At 37.8% G+C, this 17,257-nt stretch overlaps 1 protein-coding gene and 1 long non-coding RNA gene across 6 annotated transcripts in view; one reads left to right on the forward strand and one right to left on the reverse strand.

Moving 5' to 3' along the window:
- LOC109027411 (uncharacterized) overlaps positions 1–3,511 on the forward strand; it is a 76,926-nt gene extending 73,415 nt beyond the window's left edge. For both annotated transcript variants that reach the window (XR_010130421.1, XR_002006618.3), the window contains 2 exons: positions 755–837; positions 3,372–3,511. This is a non-coding gene — a long non-coding RNA (uncharacterized lncRNA). The remainder of the gene's footprint in view (positions 1–754; positions 838–3,371) is intronic.
- The window catches only part of RPAP2 (RNA polymerase II associated protein 2), an 88,302-nt gene that overhangs the window by 22,032 nt on the left and 49,013 nt on the right, over positions 1–17,257 (reverse strand). The window contains exon 12 of one of the 4 annotated variants that reach the window (XM_055352229.2): positions 3,520–7,654. The exons of 1 other annotated variant lie outside the window; for it this stretch is intronic. In XM_055352229.2, the coding sequence (XP_055208204.2) occupies positions 7,615–7,654 (40 nt within the window). In that variant the 3' untranslated portion in view covers positions 3,520–7,614. Of the gene's footprint in view, positions 1–3,519; positions 7,655–8,477; positions 13,632–15,439; positions 15,578–17,257 lie in introns of those variants that run through there. 2 more of the 4 variants (XM_055352235.2, XM_055352233.2) reach the window with 2 other exon arrangements.

The following is a 17,257-nucleotide window of genomic DNA, read 5'->3' on the forward strand; positions in this document are numbered from 1 at the left end:
TTTTATATAAATGTGTAACAAAGCAGAAGGGCCCAATGAGAGGTCTTACTTAAGGGGGTTTATACAAGGGAGGTATTATTTCTGATTGTGGGGTGTTAAGGAAGGCTTCTAAGGAGTTGGTAACATTTGAACTGGATCTTGAAGGCTAGAATAGGCAGATATGAAAAGAAAATAAGTTTCAAGCATAGGTCAAGTCCTATTGAAGATGCTTGTGGGGCAAACAGTCAGTGGACATAATGTGAAGACATAAAAGGGAAATAAGGTGAATAGGTAAGTTGGGGCCACTTCTGAAGGGCCTTGAATTTCATGCAAAATTATCTGGTAGGAGCTGGGAAGTCACTAAGTTGCTGAACAAAGGCCTGCCTTGATCAGAGTTCAGCTTCAGTGAGATGATTTTTAAAGCTAGAGGGAAGGATGGACTAGTTGAATGAAGAGACACATGGCGAGGAGACCTGCTTGGGAGGGCTATAATTGCAGCAGTCTAGGCAAGTAATGAAGGCCTAATGTGGGTTAGTAGCAGTGGCAATGGAGAAAGCTAACTGTATACAGAACTAAAAGGACTTAGCAATTGATTAGATATGAGAGATAAAGAGAAGCACAATTCTGGGTAATTAGGAGGATACCAATGCCACCAAAAGGGGCCATTTGAAAGGCAAAATGACTTCATCTCAAATTTGAGAGTTTGAAATGCTTGGGAGATATCCAAATGAAGGTGCCCAGCAAAAAATAAAAAAAAATTTGGTCTACAATTTAGGAGAGATGTCAGAGCTGAAGATACCATTTTGGGGGGAGAAACACAAGAATTATTTGATTAGGATGACCAATTTTCTTTCTAAGGTAACTCTACTTTTCTTCCTTATATTTGTCTCGATTTTTTGAACTATTATCTCATTAGTACTCTTCCAAACTTCTTGCATCCTTGCCTTAGCTTTTCTACCTAGCAAAACCTACACCCTGAGATAAATGTTGCAATCTGCTTTCTCCACACCTATAATAGATGGCTGGAAACTACTGGTGGTATGGAGATATGGGGAAGAAGGGAACCCTGAAGGTCGATACCACTACAAATCCATGATCTGTAGCCTCATCTGGATACTTAATGTCACTTGTCAATTTTCTCTCACCCTGAATTAGCTCCTTTTCTGGATCCTCTCAATGACTACTCCATTATCATTACAGTTGACCCCTGAGCAATGCAGGCATTAGGGACACTGACCCCCTCCCCGATGCAGTTGAAAATCTGTATATAACTTTTGACTCCCCAAAACTTAACTATAAATAGCCTACTGTTGACCAGAAGCCTTAGAGACAACATAAGCAGTCGATTAACACATATTTTGTTATATGCTTATAATAAATATTACATAATGCATATGTAAGGATATGTATTAGATCCTTACAATAAAGTAAGCTAGAGGAAAGAAAATGTTAAGCAAATCATAAAGAAGAGAAAATACATTTACTATTCATTAAGTGGAAGTAGATCATCATAAAGGTCTTTATCCTTGTCTTCACATTGAGTAGGCTGAGGAGGAGGAGGAAGAGAAGTGGGGTTGGTCTTGCTATCTTCAGTGTGGCAGAGGTGGAAAAATATCCACATAGAAGTGGACTTGCACAGTTCAAACCCATAAACCCATGTTGTTCAAGGGTCAATTGTGTTTTCACTCTTTATACAACCGTAACTTCTGTACTCTTAGAAGAGAACCTCATACCCTACTTCACTGAAAAATGAAGTTGTTAGGCATGATGTAAAAATCTCTCCCTTCTACCTATAAATGCATCTGCAGCCACGCTGTTCTTTTCTTCCTGTCTCAGAAGATGTAGTATTTCTCTCCTGTTCACACTATTCCATCTGCCTGTGCCATGATCACATTTCCTTGTGCCTCCTCTGAGACCTGCCCTGGTCCATCATGTGTATCTACCTTGCCCGCAGCTTCAAATTATTTTTCTTTATTGGCTCCTTCTCCATACCGTATGCTTAAGTCTGTTTCTATCCAAAACAAATGGTTACTGTTCAATCTCTTTCCTACCCTTATCATCGGGTTCCTCAAAAGAGAAGCCAACGTTTACTGACTCCACTTCCTTATCTTAATTTGAGATGCAGGGGTTCATAGACTCCTTCAAATTATAAAAAGGCTTTTATTTTTTCAAATGTGCATTTTTTTCCCCCTGGAGAAGGAGTATAGATTTTACTCCTACTTTCAATGTATAACCTTCTATCTCAATGTATAACCTTGGCTGCAAAGAATTAGCTAGTGGCACTTAATTTTATATGTTTGGGAACTTGATTGATTTTGGAGCATGTAAAAGTTGTGTAAGTCTTAGTATTTTAGAGCAACATTTTTTTCTGCACTGAAACCAGAATAATACTAGTTATAACCTGGCAATTGCTTTATTCTCATGAAACATTTTTGCAGTGCAGCAGATTTGTCACTCATTGCAATGAAAAACCTGTGATAAAAAACATTATAATGTGGGGCCTCAAAACTCACTGAAAAGAAAATCAGTATATAAATAAAATGGAAATAGTCCTGGAGATTCAATTACTGTAATGTCTTTTCACCACCACAAAAATTGCAGGTGTTCACCAAGCAGTTTTGAGCAGTTTCTGAAGTGCTTTTGCTGCACTCGGAATTTTCAATGTTAAGCCTTGTGTATTCTGATATGTTCCCATCTTTAAGGCAGATTATACTTGAGCTGTACTAAAATGACAAACAGCCAAATCCCAAACTCATTCAAAGCGAATGGTGGGACAACACAAACAGCCAATAGTGAGAACCAGAAAATTCCAGGCTCTTTTTCACCATTCTGGCTTGTAAAATCTGCTTTAAAACTTTGTAAAAATATTTAAACAAGGAATAAAATGGAAGTATTTGAATTTTGCTTCCAAAAACCACAGGACTTTATTGGTTAACTGGAATTATCAGAATGAGAAAAGCCAGAGGCAGGAAGAATATTTAAAAGCTGTTGAGTCTCTATAATATACAATCTAAATGGAAGTGTTTAACAACAGAGGAGAAAACACACTCGGTGATCAGGATCTTGAATTTAACGAGCAATCTTAATACACCTGGGAATAATTTTTTTGCTCCTTATAACTTTCATTCAAGTTTGCAAGGCTATGTTTTAAAATACATTCAGTAAAACTAGTTAAAGGAAGAGTTTGCCTCTTGAGTAAAAAATTTCCATTAGGACCCATTAATATTTGATAAATGCTTCCAATTCAACGAACAAATATCAACATGTAAAACATTTAAAGAATTCTCCAGAATTGTATCTGTGATGCATCAGATAAATGACTAAAAGACTTAGTGCCACCTCTATCGACCTGGTGATTAACTGCTTTATAACCAATTCTTCTATTTTGTCAGTCCACAGAAGAGAAAACAGTTACGTCCATGGAAGATAAAAGCAATATTTGGAATAAAGTTTTGAATCAAAGAAACATTTTAAAAAGTTAAAGTGTTTACTAATTTTATAACTAATGAATTAAAAGATAATCTCACATTTACATCTCACTTTGTTTTTTGTTAATTTTATTAAAGATTTTATAAAAATTGTATTTGCAAAAAGGCAATGCTGGATTTGGTTAAAAGTAGCAATTCTTTTAAGGCTAAATAGTCACATCTTTATCAGACTGTATTCACGTGGGAAAGTATGAATCATTATACAGATTACATCTCTATAATGAAAGTCTTTTCTTCAGTCACAATAGTAAGCAACTATTTTTGTTTTTTCACGTGCAATGCAATTTTACCAGTGTTATCAAATCTATGCCGTAAGTCCATAATATCAACAATAATTTATCCAAGTTTTCCCCATCCATTCATTCTTTTGATGTATCAACATATATTCACTGAATGCTTACTAAGTGCTAGAGTAAGTGCTTGGCACTAGGAAGACAAAAGTAATCCAGACAATGTATTTGGCTGCATGGAGATTATGTTTTGGTAAGAAAACTGCTTCAAATTCACCTCACTTACTATAGATATCTTTCCTGGTTTAGCACTGTTTACATATTGTCCAAACACAATATTGGATAAATGGAAATTCTCTTATTCTCATGTAGAAACTTACATGTGTGTGTGTGTATATGTGTGTGTGTGTGTATATATATATATATATATGCTTTTTTTTTTTGGTAAATTACATGTTTATGTTCCTAAAACCGACTTGTGGGTCATGGAAGGTGAGAAGGCAGGGGAAGGTAAAAGTCATGAATATGAGAAAATAAAGGTTAGTCACCATAATTAAACATAGTGGCTGTACAACTCAAGCTCAGAAATGCCTAAATTAATTCTCCTAGGGGAATAATTGACCTGTGGAGAAAGGGAGGTAAGAATCAATCAGAGCCAGAATGAAACTAATAATACAGTAATGAATGTAACAGTAATGAAAATTAACAATATGGGTTTTTGGGAGCTGAAATATACAAGGTTTGGTTTCTGCACTTTTGAAATTAATTAAGAACAGGAGGCAAAATGTTACCAAATAACACTGACATTTAAGGCAAGGAGAGAGAAATATGTGGCAGATAAGTAGGAAAGTGGGTGAAAGGAGTTAGGAAAGAAAAAGAGGCAAATACACCTTTGATGTCATTCCCAGTCTCTTCATGGGCCACATTCCATCAGTTACCCTCTAGTTCTTCCAGCCTTGCCTGTCTAATGTCTCCTTCCCCTCTGCTACCAAAATGCTCAAACTTCCACTATCCTGAGAATCTTCTGACAATTTATCATATCATATTGGATTATAAACCCCCTCTCCTTTCTGCTTTTGCCAACCATAAGAAAAGAGTAGTCGGCATTTGCTCCGTCTAGTGCCCCAACACCATATGTAATACTATAGCAGCCTTTGCAATCTGGTCTCCACTCCTATCATTCTGTAGAAACTGCTTTCTTGAAGGTTACCCACACCACCTAATTGCCAGGACCACAGCCCTTAGTCCTTATTCTCATTTTCGTTTAGCAGACAGCAACTACTTCATCTCTAGAAAGGTAGTTACTACATTTTTCTTGACACTTAAACTTACTTTGGACTCTTTAACAGTATTCTGGTTGATTACATACCTGTCTGAGGCACACTGCAGTGCAAAGTACATGTTTTGAAGTCAGATAGGGTCTGAGTCTGAATCTTAGCTCTGACCTTGGGCAAAGTATATGTTTTTACAGAGCCTATTTCTTCCGTTGGTGAGTGGAACACTACCACTTACCAGACTGAATTGTGAGAATCAAATAAAATAATGTAGAGTCTAGCAGTGTTTGCATTTAGTTGGTGCTCAAAGTGTCTGTTTCCCCTCCCTCCCCTTTTCTGCTTTCTCTGTATTCTTCAGGCATCCTTGGCCTTGATCCAGCTGTCCCACAAAGTTCTGTCCCATCTTGACTCTGCATTTAACATCCTCTGCCTCTTGCCATTTCATCCATCCCAATGCTGACACTAAAATCTAGGTCTCTGATTTTCATCACCATTCTTCAGCTCTAGTTCCACATTTTCAACTCCTGTCAGGGAGCCATCTAACTGATAATCTGCCTAAATCTTAAATTGAACAGGAAGTCTCAGCACTTGCAAAACAGGTATAAAACCAAGTGCATTGTCAGGCACGATGGCTCATGCCTATAATCCCAGCACTTTGGGAGGCCAAGGCGGGTGAATCATCTGAGGTCAGAAGTTCGGGACCAGCCTGGCCAACATGGTAAAATCCTGTCTCTACTAAAAATACAAAAATTAGACGGGCATGGTGGCGCATGCCTGTAATCCCAACTACTTCGGAGGCTGAGGCCGGAGAATTGCTTGAACCTGGGAGGCGGGGGTTGCGGTGAGCCGAGATTGTGCCATTGCACTCCAGCTTGGGCAACAAGAGCGTAACTCTGTCTCATAAATAAATAAATAAATATAAAATAAAAACAAATGCATCATCTCTTCCAATCAGTTCTTCCTACCTACTTCCCAGAAGGCATCAGTATCTTCACAGCCACCTGTCTTAATATCTTAAAATTATGTTTGACTTTCCCCAGCTTTTCAAAATCCTGTGGATTCTAGAGCTGTAGTGTTTCTCATAATTTGTCTCTTCCTTTTCATTTCATTGCCTCATTGCTCTTTGTTTAACTAGGCTGTTACTAGTAGAGGCTTTGAGAAAATCAATTCCATAAAAGGTGGGGGCAAGATACAGAATGCAAAGGATTAATGAGAAGCACTGGAATTACTGAGAGCAGACTTGCTCTTCAAGAAGTTTTGGTAGGTGAGTGGATGATAGCCTGAGGTCAAGAACAAAGGATAGGTCTATTTGTTTTTTCTGTTTTGTTTTTTTTTTAAATTTAAAGATGAATAGGCTGGGCATGGTGGCTCACACCTGTAATCCCAGCACTTTGGGAGGCCGAGGTTGGGGATCACTTAAGTTTAGGAGTTCAAGACCAGCCTGGGCAACAAAGTGAGACCCCCATCTCTACAATTTTTTTTTTTTAAAGCTGAGCATGATGGTGCATGCCTATGGTCCCAGCTGCACGGGAGGCTGAGGCAGGAGGATCACTTGAACTCAGGAGATTAAGGCTTTAGTGAGCTGCGACTGTGCCACTGCACTTTAGCCTGGGTGACAGAGTGAGACCCTGTCTCAAAAGGAAAAAAAATAAAGATGAGCCAGCCCCTAAAAATTTTAAGTACAGTGAGACAAGCATACATTAATCAAGTAATCATACAATTAATATAAAACTGAAAACAGTATAAGTGCTAAGAAAGAAAAGTATATAGTGTTGTAAAGGCCTATGTATAGAGATATTTTATCTAGTCAGGGAAGTCAGGGAAAGTTTCGTGAGGAGGAAACACTTCCTCAAGTTCTGAAAGATGAAGAGGAATTAACCAAGGGAAGAGGGGAGAGAACATTCTGGACCTGTGTGCTACAGTGGTAAAGACTATGATGAGAAACATATGAAAGAAGGTCAGAGTGACCGGAATGGGAGAACAAGGTAGGATGGTGTGAGATGAGGCTGGAGAAGAAAGAAGGGCTAGACCACAGGGGTATGTAGGCCACAATAAAAAGTTTTTCTTTAAGAGCAATTGAAAGCCTTTGAAGGGCTGACGCAAGGTGGAAGATAGTATCAGATCTGGCTCCAGATCTCTGAAAGACTAACCTTCCTAAAACACAGATTTTATGATGTTATTCTACTCAAAACTTACATGAAGGGAGGATCACTTGAACCCAGGAGTTTGAGGTTACAGTGGGCTATGATCACGCCACTGCACTGCAGCCTAGGCAACAGGGTGAGATCCTGTGTCTAAAACAAACAAACGAGCAAACGAAACTCCACAAAAAACAAAAACAAAAAATTTAAATGACTTTCATTACCCACTGAATTAAGTTTGTCTGCCATTAAAGAATTTATCTCAGGGGCAGGGTATGGTGGCTCACGCCTGTAATCCCAACACTTTGGGAGGCCAAGGCAGGCAGATCACTTTAGGCCAAGAGTTCGAGACCAGCCTGGCCAACATGGCAAAACCCCATCTCTTTTAAAAATACAAAAATTAGCTGGGTGTGGTGGCGCATGCCTATAGTCTTCAGCACTCATGAGGATGAGGCACAAGAATCACTTGAACCCGGGAAGCAGAGGTTGCAGTGAGCCAAGATCATGTCACTACACTCAAGCCTGGGCAACAGAGACTGTGTCTGAAAACAAACAAAAAAAATCCATCAGTACAATAGACCCAACCTTTCCTTCTAGTTATCAGCCTTATCTTGCTTTTTTCACGCTATAGGTACTTCCTAGAATACTCTCATCTGCTCTATTTCTTGAAATCCTTTCTGTCTTTTGAACCCATCAACTTTGTATGGCCCCCCAAACAGATCTTTTACTTCTGTTATAACCTCCCAATTGAAATCTTTTACTGCTATGAATCCCAACAATATTTTGTGCCTTTTTCTTTTTTGGCATTTAACACATTCAATTTTTTATTTATTGTAGCTACTTGTGCACATGATTTCTCCCTTTCCTCAACCTCCAGTAGGCTGTAAAGTGTTTGAGGGAAAGGGATTTGTTTAATCTTTGTATTCCCTACAGGGTCTAAGACATAGTCTTACTCATAGCATTGCTCAATAAACATCTGTTTGTGTGTGTGCGTGTGTGTGTGTGTGTGTGTGTGTATGTAATTCTTTTTTTTCTTTGAGACAGAGTCTTGCTCTGTCACCCAGGCTGGAGTGCAGTGACACAATCTCAGCTCACTGCAACCTCTGCTTCCTGGATTCAAGCAATTCTCCTGTCTCAGCATCCTGAGTAGCTGAGATTACAGGAGGTCCCCGCCATCATGCCTGGCTAATTTTTGTATTTTTAGGAGAGACATACTTTAACCATGTTGGCCAGGTTGGTCTTGAACTCCTGACCTCAGGTGATCCACCTGCCTTAGCCTCCCAAAGTGCTGGGATTACAAGTGTGAGCCACTGCGCCTGGCCCATTTTTTAATGAGACAAAAAAAGTAGAGAATAAAAAAGGAAAATGGGCCAGGTGTGGTGGCTCATGCCTGTAATCCCAGCACTTCGGGAGGCTGAGGTGGGCAGATCACTTGAGGCCAGGAGTTCGAGACCAGTCTGGCCAACATGGCAAAACCCCATCTCTACTAAAAATACAGAAAAAAAAAAAAAAAACAATTAGCCAGGAGTGGTGACACACACTTATAATCCCAACTACTTGGAAGGCTGAGGCAGGAGGATTGCTTGAACCCAGGAGGCGGAGGTTGCAGTAAGCCGAGATCAGGTCACCTGTACTGCAGCCTGGGTGATAGAGAGAGATTCTGTCTCAAAAAATAAAAACAAAAAAAGGAAAATGTTATTCCAGAGCTATTTTCTAAAAAATTCCTTAAATGTGATTTGAAGAATCAGAAACTCTCACATAAAATAACTTTCTAGACTTTTCTATTCATTGTTGATACTTATTCCCAGAATAAAATATAAATAATAGGCTGGGCATGGTGGCTCACACCTGTAATCCTAGCACTTTGGGAGGCTGAGGCAGGTGGATCACTTGAAACCAGGAGTTGAGACCAGCCTGGCCAACATGGTGAAACCCCGTCTCTACTAAAAAAATTAAAAAATAAATAAATAAAATGTAAAGAATAAATTGGATGAGGAAAAAAAGGCCCACAGTTGGAGTGAGGATTCTGTAAGTAAAACAGTTTTAAAACATATTTTAACATTTAAAAAATTAATTTACACATTTCATTTTGCTCTTTACCACCTTTATTATAATGTGCAGATACTAAACCACTCCACGTTCTCCTTTTGCATTTGAGGAAAAGTTCCATATCTTTGATATGAAGAGCAATATAGTTTGAGTATCCCTTATCTAAAATGCTTGGGACCAGAACTGTTTTGGAGTTCGGATTTTTTAGAATTTTGGAATACTTGCATTATACTTACTGGTTGAACATCCGTAATCCAAAAATCCAAAATCTGAAACACTCCAATGAGTATTTCCTTTGAGCATCATGTTGGTGCTGAAAAAGTTTCGGATTTTGGAGCATTTTGGATTTTGGATTTCTAATACTTAACCTGTATAATGTCAACTAAAGTCTGCACTAGAAAGAGAAGGCATCTTGGGGGTGTTTCTCTCATTTTCTTAAATGAGTACTCTGAAATCTTTCCATAGAAACAGTGACTGACTAGTATTTCCCTGCCAAGCTTATGATGGAGATACCTAACAAAGTATAACACTTGGACAGTGTCACCATGGAACTCCATTTGCAAAATTAAATTGTTTCCTATGCTAAATATACTCATCTTTATCTCTTTCAGAAGCCTTTGATGATATATCACATGAAAACAGTTTCTTACTTTTTACACCTCATACTTGAATTAGTACTACCAAGTTGATTTAACCTGGATTTACTCCAATCCCTCATACTGCCAACAATAATAGTCAATGAAGTTAAGTAACTTGTACAAGGCTACACTGATAGTTAGGAACAAAAATAGGATATATCCAGAATGAGACTGAGTTTAGGGTTTCAAGAGACCCTTGTAAAGTTAAAGGTAGTCTATGGGGTAGAATAATTATATTAAAAAAAATGTTAAATAAAAATTAATGACATAAGGACAAGGTGGGAGGATTGCTTGAGCTCAAGACCAGCCTAGGCAATGTGGTCAAACCCTATCCCTACAAAAAATAATAATAATAATTAGCTGGGTATGGTAGCATGTGCCTATAGTCCCAGCTACTTGGGAGGTTGAGGTGGGACGATTGCTTGAGCCTGGAAGGCAGAGATTGCAATGAGCTGAGATCGTGCCACTGCACTCCAGCCTGGGTGACAGAGAACCTGTCTCAATAATAATAATAATAATAATAATAATAATAATAATAATAAATTACATAAATTAAAATTGCATTTATTTAATTTTAGGCACAAAGCTAATGTCCCCAAATTTGAAAAACCAAGAGGCATGTGAGGTTAGTACCATTAAAGGACTTCTAAGAGAAACAAAAAAAGTAGACAAGAAGAATATACTATTAAGAAGTATGTCACTATGAACTTTCCATTTCAGAACTACTATCTAGAAAACAGAGATAAAAACTTTGATTATAAGAAACTATGATAGCCAAATAAAATAAAATGTTTTTCTTATAACAGATGGTTTATGTCCTGTTAATGTTTGCATTTAATGCTTTAGGTTTACCCATTAATAAGGAAGCAGGGATGCTTTCCACTGATATTTCTAATTCAAAAGAAAAAAGTTCTTTGTAACTCACTTTGTGGTGATATATTACACATAGGTTTGTTTAAAGGGCTGGGTTACAGTGACTTTACAACTTTATATCTAATTCCTGTTTGTGACAGATCTATAGAACAGCTTGGCAGATGAATGCTGGAAAAGCTTTTCTTTATCATTGTTGCCTTGTAACAATTCTCTCAGAATAGTGTCCAGCTTTTTTTCAATACTCTAAGATTGAAATGTAATCAACTATGGCTTCCACACACAATGATTATCACACCCTTATAGTGGCAGACCCCGATGCTAGGGTTAACAGTTCCCTTAAGCTTCATGCTTCCTAGCTCTCAGGGAGCTCAATCAAGATGTGATGATGGCACTAGCAGATCTAGGGACTGGCTCCTAAAATCAAGGCTGTGATTTGCAAGGGCCAACTGCTGCTAACTGCTGTCATCACCACCACTGCTGCTGCTTGGGATAGTGAAGTTGGAGTGCACATCTTTTTGCTCAGGATCCTTGGTGACTTTTAATGTGGAGTATGGCCTGAAGTTGGAGACACACAACTACTTATGAATAAAAAAAAGAGTAGCATTATAAAACTGCCAAAGATATAGGGAATTCTGTGGGGAAAATTATTGTAGAAAATTGGCTTTGATTAAAACTTTGAACAAGTATTATTTCTTTAGAAACTATCTAGATTCCCATATAGTTCTGTTGGCTGAGGGTAAAGTTATTTCAATTTAAAAATATGTTTTTCTTACATAAACTCTCAGCAATAAGTATGGGAATGTATAGAAATAATCTAATTATTGCTTAATCCTCAGTAAACAGGTAAATATTTAAACTTCACAATGACAAAGGTGATAGGATAGTAAATATCATAAGATAACAAATTCAAGATGTATATAAGCAAGAAACAAAAAATGAATTTTATGGATACTGAGGAATCCAAAAGAATACCAGTAGCTACTGTTCAGACATTTATATGGTTTCAAATTGAACACTATGAACACCACAACCTTTGTTTTTAGCTTGAAAGTACTCATTTTGCGTGTATAGTAGAAATTCCTAAAACATAAGAAATTGATGTTACATGTGCATGAAAACCTAAAATCAATGAGATTAGGCATATTTAAGTTTTTGGGAAACTGCATATATAAGCCTTTAAAATGACTACTGGGTGTGAAGCAAGATGAGATAATTTGTAAAGTTCAATCTTTGGAGCCCTCATACATTGCTAGTGGAAATGTAAAATGATACAACCACTGTGGAAAACACTTTGGCAGTTCTTTAAAAGGTTAAACAGAGTTATCATATGACCCAGCAATTCTACTCCTAGGTATATACCTAAGAGAACATAAAACATATGCTCACACAAAAAAATCTGTACATGAATGTTTATAGCACTGTTATCCATTAAATAGCAAAAAATGGAAATAACCCAAATGTTTGTCAACTGATGAATAAACAAATGTGGTATATCCATACAATGGAATATTATTTGGCCATAAAAAGGAATGAAGTACTGTTACATGCTACAAAATGGATGAATCTTGAAAACACGTTAAGTGAAAGAAGCCAAATACAAAAGGTCACATATGATTCCATTTATGTGAAAAGTTCAGAAATAGGTAAATCTGTCAAGATAAGAGAATGGATTTATGGTTGCCAGAGGACTGGAGGAAGGGAAATTGGGACTGAACTAATAGATAGGAGGTTTCTTTTTTGGGTGACAGAAATGTTCTGGAATTAGATAGTGGTGATAGTTGTACAACATAGTGAATATACTAAAAACCAGTGAATTGTATATTTTGTATATTTTAAAATATACAAATGGTGAACTGTATATTAATTTTATCTCAACTTTAAACAGCTCAGTTAAATATAAAAATTCCATAGTTGTAAGGAAATATAAAAAAGTAATTTCAATGATCTTCAAATATGGTCTCAGATACCTAAAATTAAATTTGGACTGTTAAGGGAAAGAGTTGGGAATACTTGTAACCAATAAATTTCTAAGGAACCATCTCTTTGTTTTTCATGGTATGTTCACAGATTTTTCTGAGGAAATTAGTGATAGGCAGGCTTTAAAAAAAACAGCCTGCTGAGGCAAAAGCCTTAGTCACATCTTTCCATTCAGGCCTGGTAGCCCTAGGGAAGTGACTCTCCAGAGTATCTATCTGTATGATGGTTACCTAAAGTGGCTGCCCATGTCCAGTGATGGCTTTTGTTTAGCGATCATGGTCAAGTTGAGCTTGTTTAAATACCATTTCCCAGGACTTACATGCTACTCCCTGAACGACAGGAATACTCAAAGCTTTTAGAGAGAATAAACTATTGTATGGTCTCTGCCTAGGAAGCGGGCCACAGTTCACTGGAAACAGCCAGTTCAGATAAATAAAATGAAAGCAGACATTTTTGGAGATGGTCTTGAAAGCTTTCCATTAGAGAACATCAAGGGCATAGAACTAGGAATAGCATGTATCCATGTTAGACTACTACAAGTCACTTTATCCTCTATCCTTTCTGAGTAATACAAAGTATTCATCTCCTTCATTGGATAACCAAATAATTCACACAGAACACAACACACACCTCTCTCCCTGGCCACCAAGAGACATTTGACTCCTATGATACAATTGACCATAGACCATCAGAATACAAAGTAGTGGCTTATTTACAAAGCTTTTATATTAAATTTGGGTGGAAAAGTTACATTTTAAGTATAAACACTCTTGAGGAAACCTGATTCCCACTTCTGGCACATAGGTTGCACATAAAGGAACTCGGGCCAGTCAAGCTGCTTCTCGATAGCCTTCTATATGTCTTCTCTTTGGCTGCCAGTTTTGGTCTGGACGTTTCCCTGTATTTCTCAGTTTTAGGTCACCGTCAGCACAGTGACCTCTTGTGTTACAGGCTCAAGTATACTGACAGAGGTCACAGAAGACTGGGGAAGACCAAGAGCAAAGGGAAGAGGGAAGGAGTAAATGGGACAGAAGCTGAGCGATGTGTCCTATGGCTAGAAAATCTTCTCAAAATACCAGTTAAATCTCAAAAAAGCTATTCTGAATACTGTGACCATGATTAAAAGTGATTCTTTACTTTCAGGTTTCTTATATTGTGGGTAACATGGAATTATGAGGAATATAAAAACAAATATGATATACTTTGATACCACATCAAAAAATATAATTTTATGCAATTCATTATGGTCCTTTTTTTTTTTTTTTTTTTGAGACAGAGTCTCACTCTGTCACCAGGCTGGAGTGCAGTGGCGCAATCTTGGCTTACTGCAACCTCTGACTCCCTGGTTCAAGTGGTTTTCCTGCCTCAGCCTCCCGAGTAGCTGAGGCACGTGCCACCACACCCAGCTAATTTTTGTATTTTTAGGAGAGATGGGATTTCACCATGTTGGCCAGGATGGTCTTAATCTTCTGACTTCGTGATCCACCTGTCTCGGCTTCCCAAAGTGCTCACAGGCGTGAGACACTGCACCCCGCCTACTGTCCTTTCTAACTTCAAAATATATAAATACATTAATAAGCTTTACACAGTAGAGTATATAGGTACTAAATATTTATAGAAGACTATCTTTTATTTTGAGACAGAGTCTTTCTCTGTCGCCCAGGCTGGAGTGCAGTGGTGCCATCTCAGCTCAATGCAACCTTTGCCTCCTGGGTTCAAGTGATTCTCCTGCCTCAGCCTCCAGAGTAGCTGGAACTATAGGCACGTCCCACCATGCCCGGCTAATTTTTGTATATTTAGTAGAGATGAGGTTTCACCACGTTGGCCAGGCTGGTCACAAACTCCTGACTTCAACTGATCCGCCTGCCTCGGCCTCCCAGATTGCTGGGATTACAGGCATGAGCCACTGCACCTGGCCTATAGAAGACTATCTATATATACTTATATACATTTTAATTAAAAGTCATGCATCAAAGATTGTGGAGAGAGCCTAACATCTCAATAGGGCATATTTAGTTAAGAAAATCAGGTTCAACTCTGTATTATTTCACTATATAGTACCTTTTCCAGGAACAAAATCAGATCTAAGAGTAAAGTCTGATAAACTTCAACTAAGATGCAAAATTACAACCAAGTACTTAAGCAATAAATCTGAGCAATTATCAGGTTATTTTATTGCATTCCTAATGAGTTCTTCTAAAAAAAGTCAATCAATTATCACTGTTACATATGTTCTGTGTGTAAGGAGTGCTTGAGAGTCTTTAATTATAACATTTATTAAATAAGAATAAGAGGACATTTTTAAAGGAATTAAAGGAACATTAATTCCTTCATAAATGTATAGTGCTTAAGCTCTGCTTTAAAAGGTCTTTCCATGTGCTCTTGGGTAACCACTTAGGGCTGAATTCATAGTATAAATATCAATAAATGTTGCAATCACAATAGTAATTCAAGTCCCATGGAATCAGTGAGAAACCTAAATGAAGTGGGAATGGGTCATGGTGTATTTTCATATGGGATGCATTTCATTGAGTGTGCAATGATCAACTGTACCAACTGTTTGATCAGATTTTTTTCTGAGATACACAAATACAATTTCCATCAGTATACATTGATAAATTACATGTTATGGTCCAAATTATTATTATTATTTGAGATAAGGTATTGCTCTGTTACCTAGGCTTGAGTGCAGTGGCATGATTATGGCTCTCTGCACCTTGATCTCCTGGGCTGAAGCGATCCTCCCACCACAGCTTCCCTAGTAGCTAGGACTACAGACATATGCCACTGTGCCTGGCTAATGTTTTTATTTTTTGTAGAGACGGGGTCTCACTATGTTGCTCAGGCTGGTCTTCAACTCCTGGGCTCAAGTAATCCTCCTGCCTCAGCCTCCCAAAATGCTGGGATTATAGGCATGAGCCACTGCACCTGGCACAGATTTAAAAAATGTTAATACATCTGTGAAAGAACAATGAAAGTCACCAGGAGAAGATGGCTTACTACCAAAACTCCTTATTTCCTTTAAGAATAAAGGTGTGAAAATTCAAGACTCAGTTTTATTTATGTTATCCTGGACTATCATGTTTTGGTCGAAATGTTGATTTTTTTCCCCCTTTAACAAGAGTTAGACTTGTGGCATTATAGCAACATACTAATACAATTATATATAGGTGTATGTATGTATCCTCTTCTAAGAGTTCACATGAGGAATTCTGAAAACAGCTTTCATGGATTAAACAAATGCTATTATAGTAATAATAAAACTTAGCAATATTCATATATAAAGAACAGTTCTACTGAACATATTATCTTATATTCATCTTAAGTGACAACTGCCATTTAGAATCTTTTGCCTAGCTATAAAGACTTATAAGCAGTTTGTTTTTAAACATGAATTCCAGAAATGTCTACAAGTTGTGACTTAAAAATTCCATTGGAAATTTGAGAGTAGATGTGAAAATTTTCTGAATAATAGGATAATTATTTTTAAAAAAGACATACACCCATGTATGCCTACAGTCAATGTTAGTGGCAATAAGCTAAAAGGCTGAAAGGTGGGGTTACTTCTCCACAAATAACGTGTGCATGTGTTTCATCCTTCCTCTTTATATGTGCATGTCTCTGGGTTTCTAAAGTCTCCATATTTTTCACTGTAAGGCTATTTATCCAATGCTGGCCCTCATGCCTGTTTTTGCTTTCCCCAGTGAAAAAATGCCTTCTCTAAAATGTAATTGTGAAAACTGTAAGGCGGAGAAAAGGGGTGGAAATACACATTAAAGTATAATTATACTTTATAGAAGTCAATGGAGTTTTAACATGATGAATATGTATTTTAATTTTATCCCTAACTTGTACAGTAGTATTTGCTATAAAAAGGTGACAAATGGACAAAGTTGGAGATAAAAAAGTCTATCAGTTGAGCCACAGATTTCCAGTGGGGGCAGAAATATGAAAAGCTAAAGGGGAATTTCTGAGAAAAGAGGAAATAAGAAAATAATATGGGGCAGGCGACAGAAGTCTTAGAAGCTGATGATCAAAAGAATAGGGAGATTCTGCTAGTGAAGATACAGAATGTGCAAATGCAGAATGAAAAGAATCTGCAAGGAAGGCCTAGAGCAAAAGTTAGAATTATCAGAAAACAAGATTTCAAAGGCAAAAACCTAGGAAACACCACTTGTCTTGGTGTCTATAGTGACCAAAGATTTTTAAAGAAGCTAAAAGGGTTTCCCCTAACTGGGGAAGATTTTAGCTGTCCAGTTGACCAATGACTAGGAGAAGGAAAGTTAGATCTAGAGGTAGGGATTAGGGCATAACGAAAGAGAGAAGGGATGCAAGGTGAATGACAAAAGCAAATAGTGTTTACTGCTACAATTTCAAGATTGAGTGCCCTAGGCCGGATGCAGTGGCTCATGCCTGTAATCACAGCACTTTGGGAGGCCGAGGCGGGTGGATCACAAGGTCAGGAGTTCGAGACCAGCCTGACCAACATGGTGAAACCCCAGCTCTACTGGGCATGGTGGCAGGTGCCTGTAATCCCAGCTACTCAGGAGGCTAAGGCAGGAGAATTGGTTGAACCCAGGAGGCAGAGGCTGCAGTGAGCCGAGATTG

This window comes from Gorilla gorilla, chromosome 1, assembly GCF_029281585.2.
Source record: "Gorilla gorilla gorilla isolate KB3781 chromosome 1, NHGRI_mGorGor1-v2.1_pri, whole genome shotgun sequence".
Taxonomy (NCBI): Eukaryota; Metazoa; Chordata; class Mammalia; order Primates; family Hominidae; genus Gorilla; species Gorilla gorilla.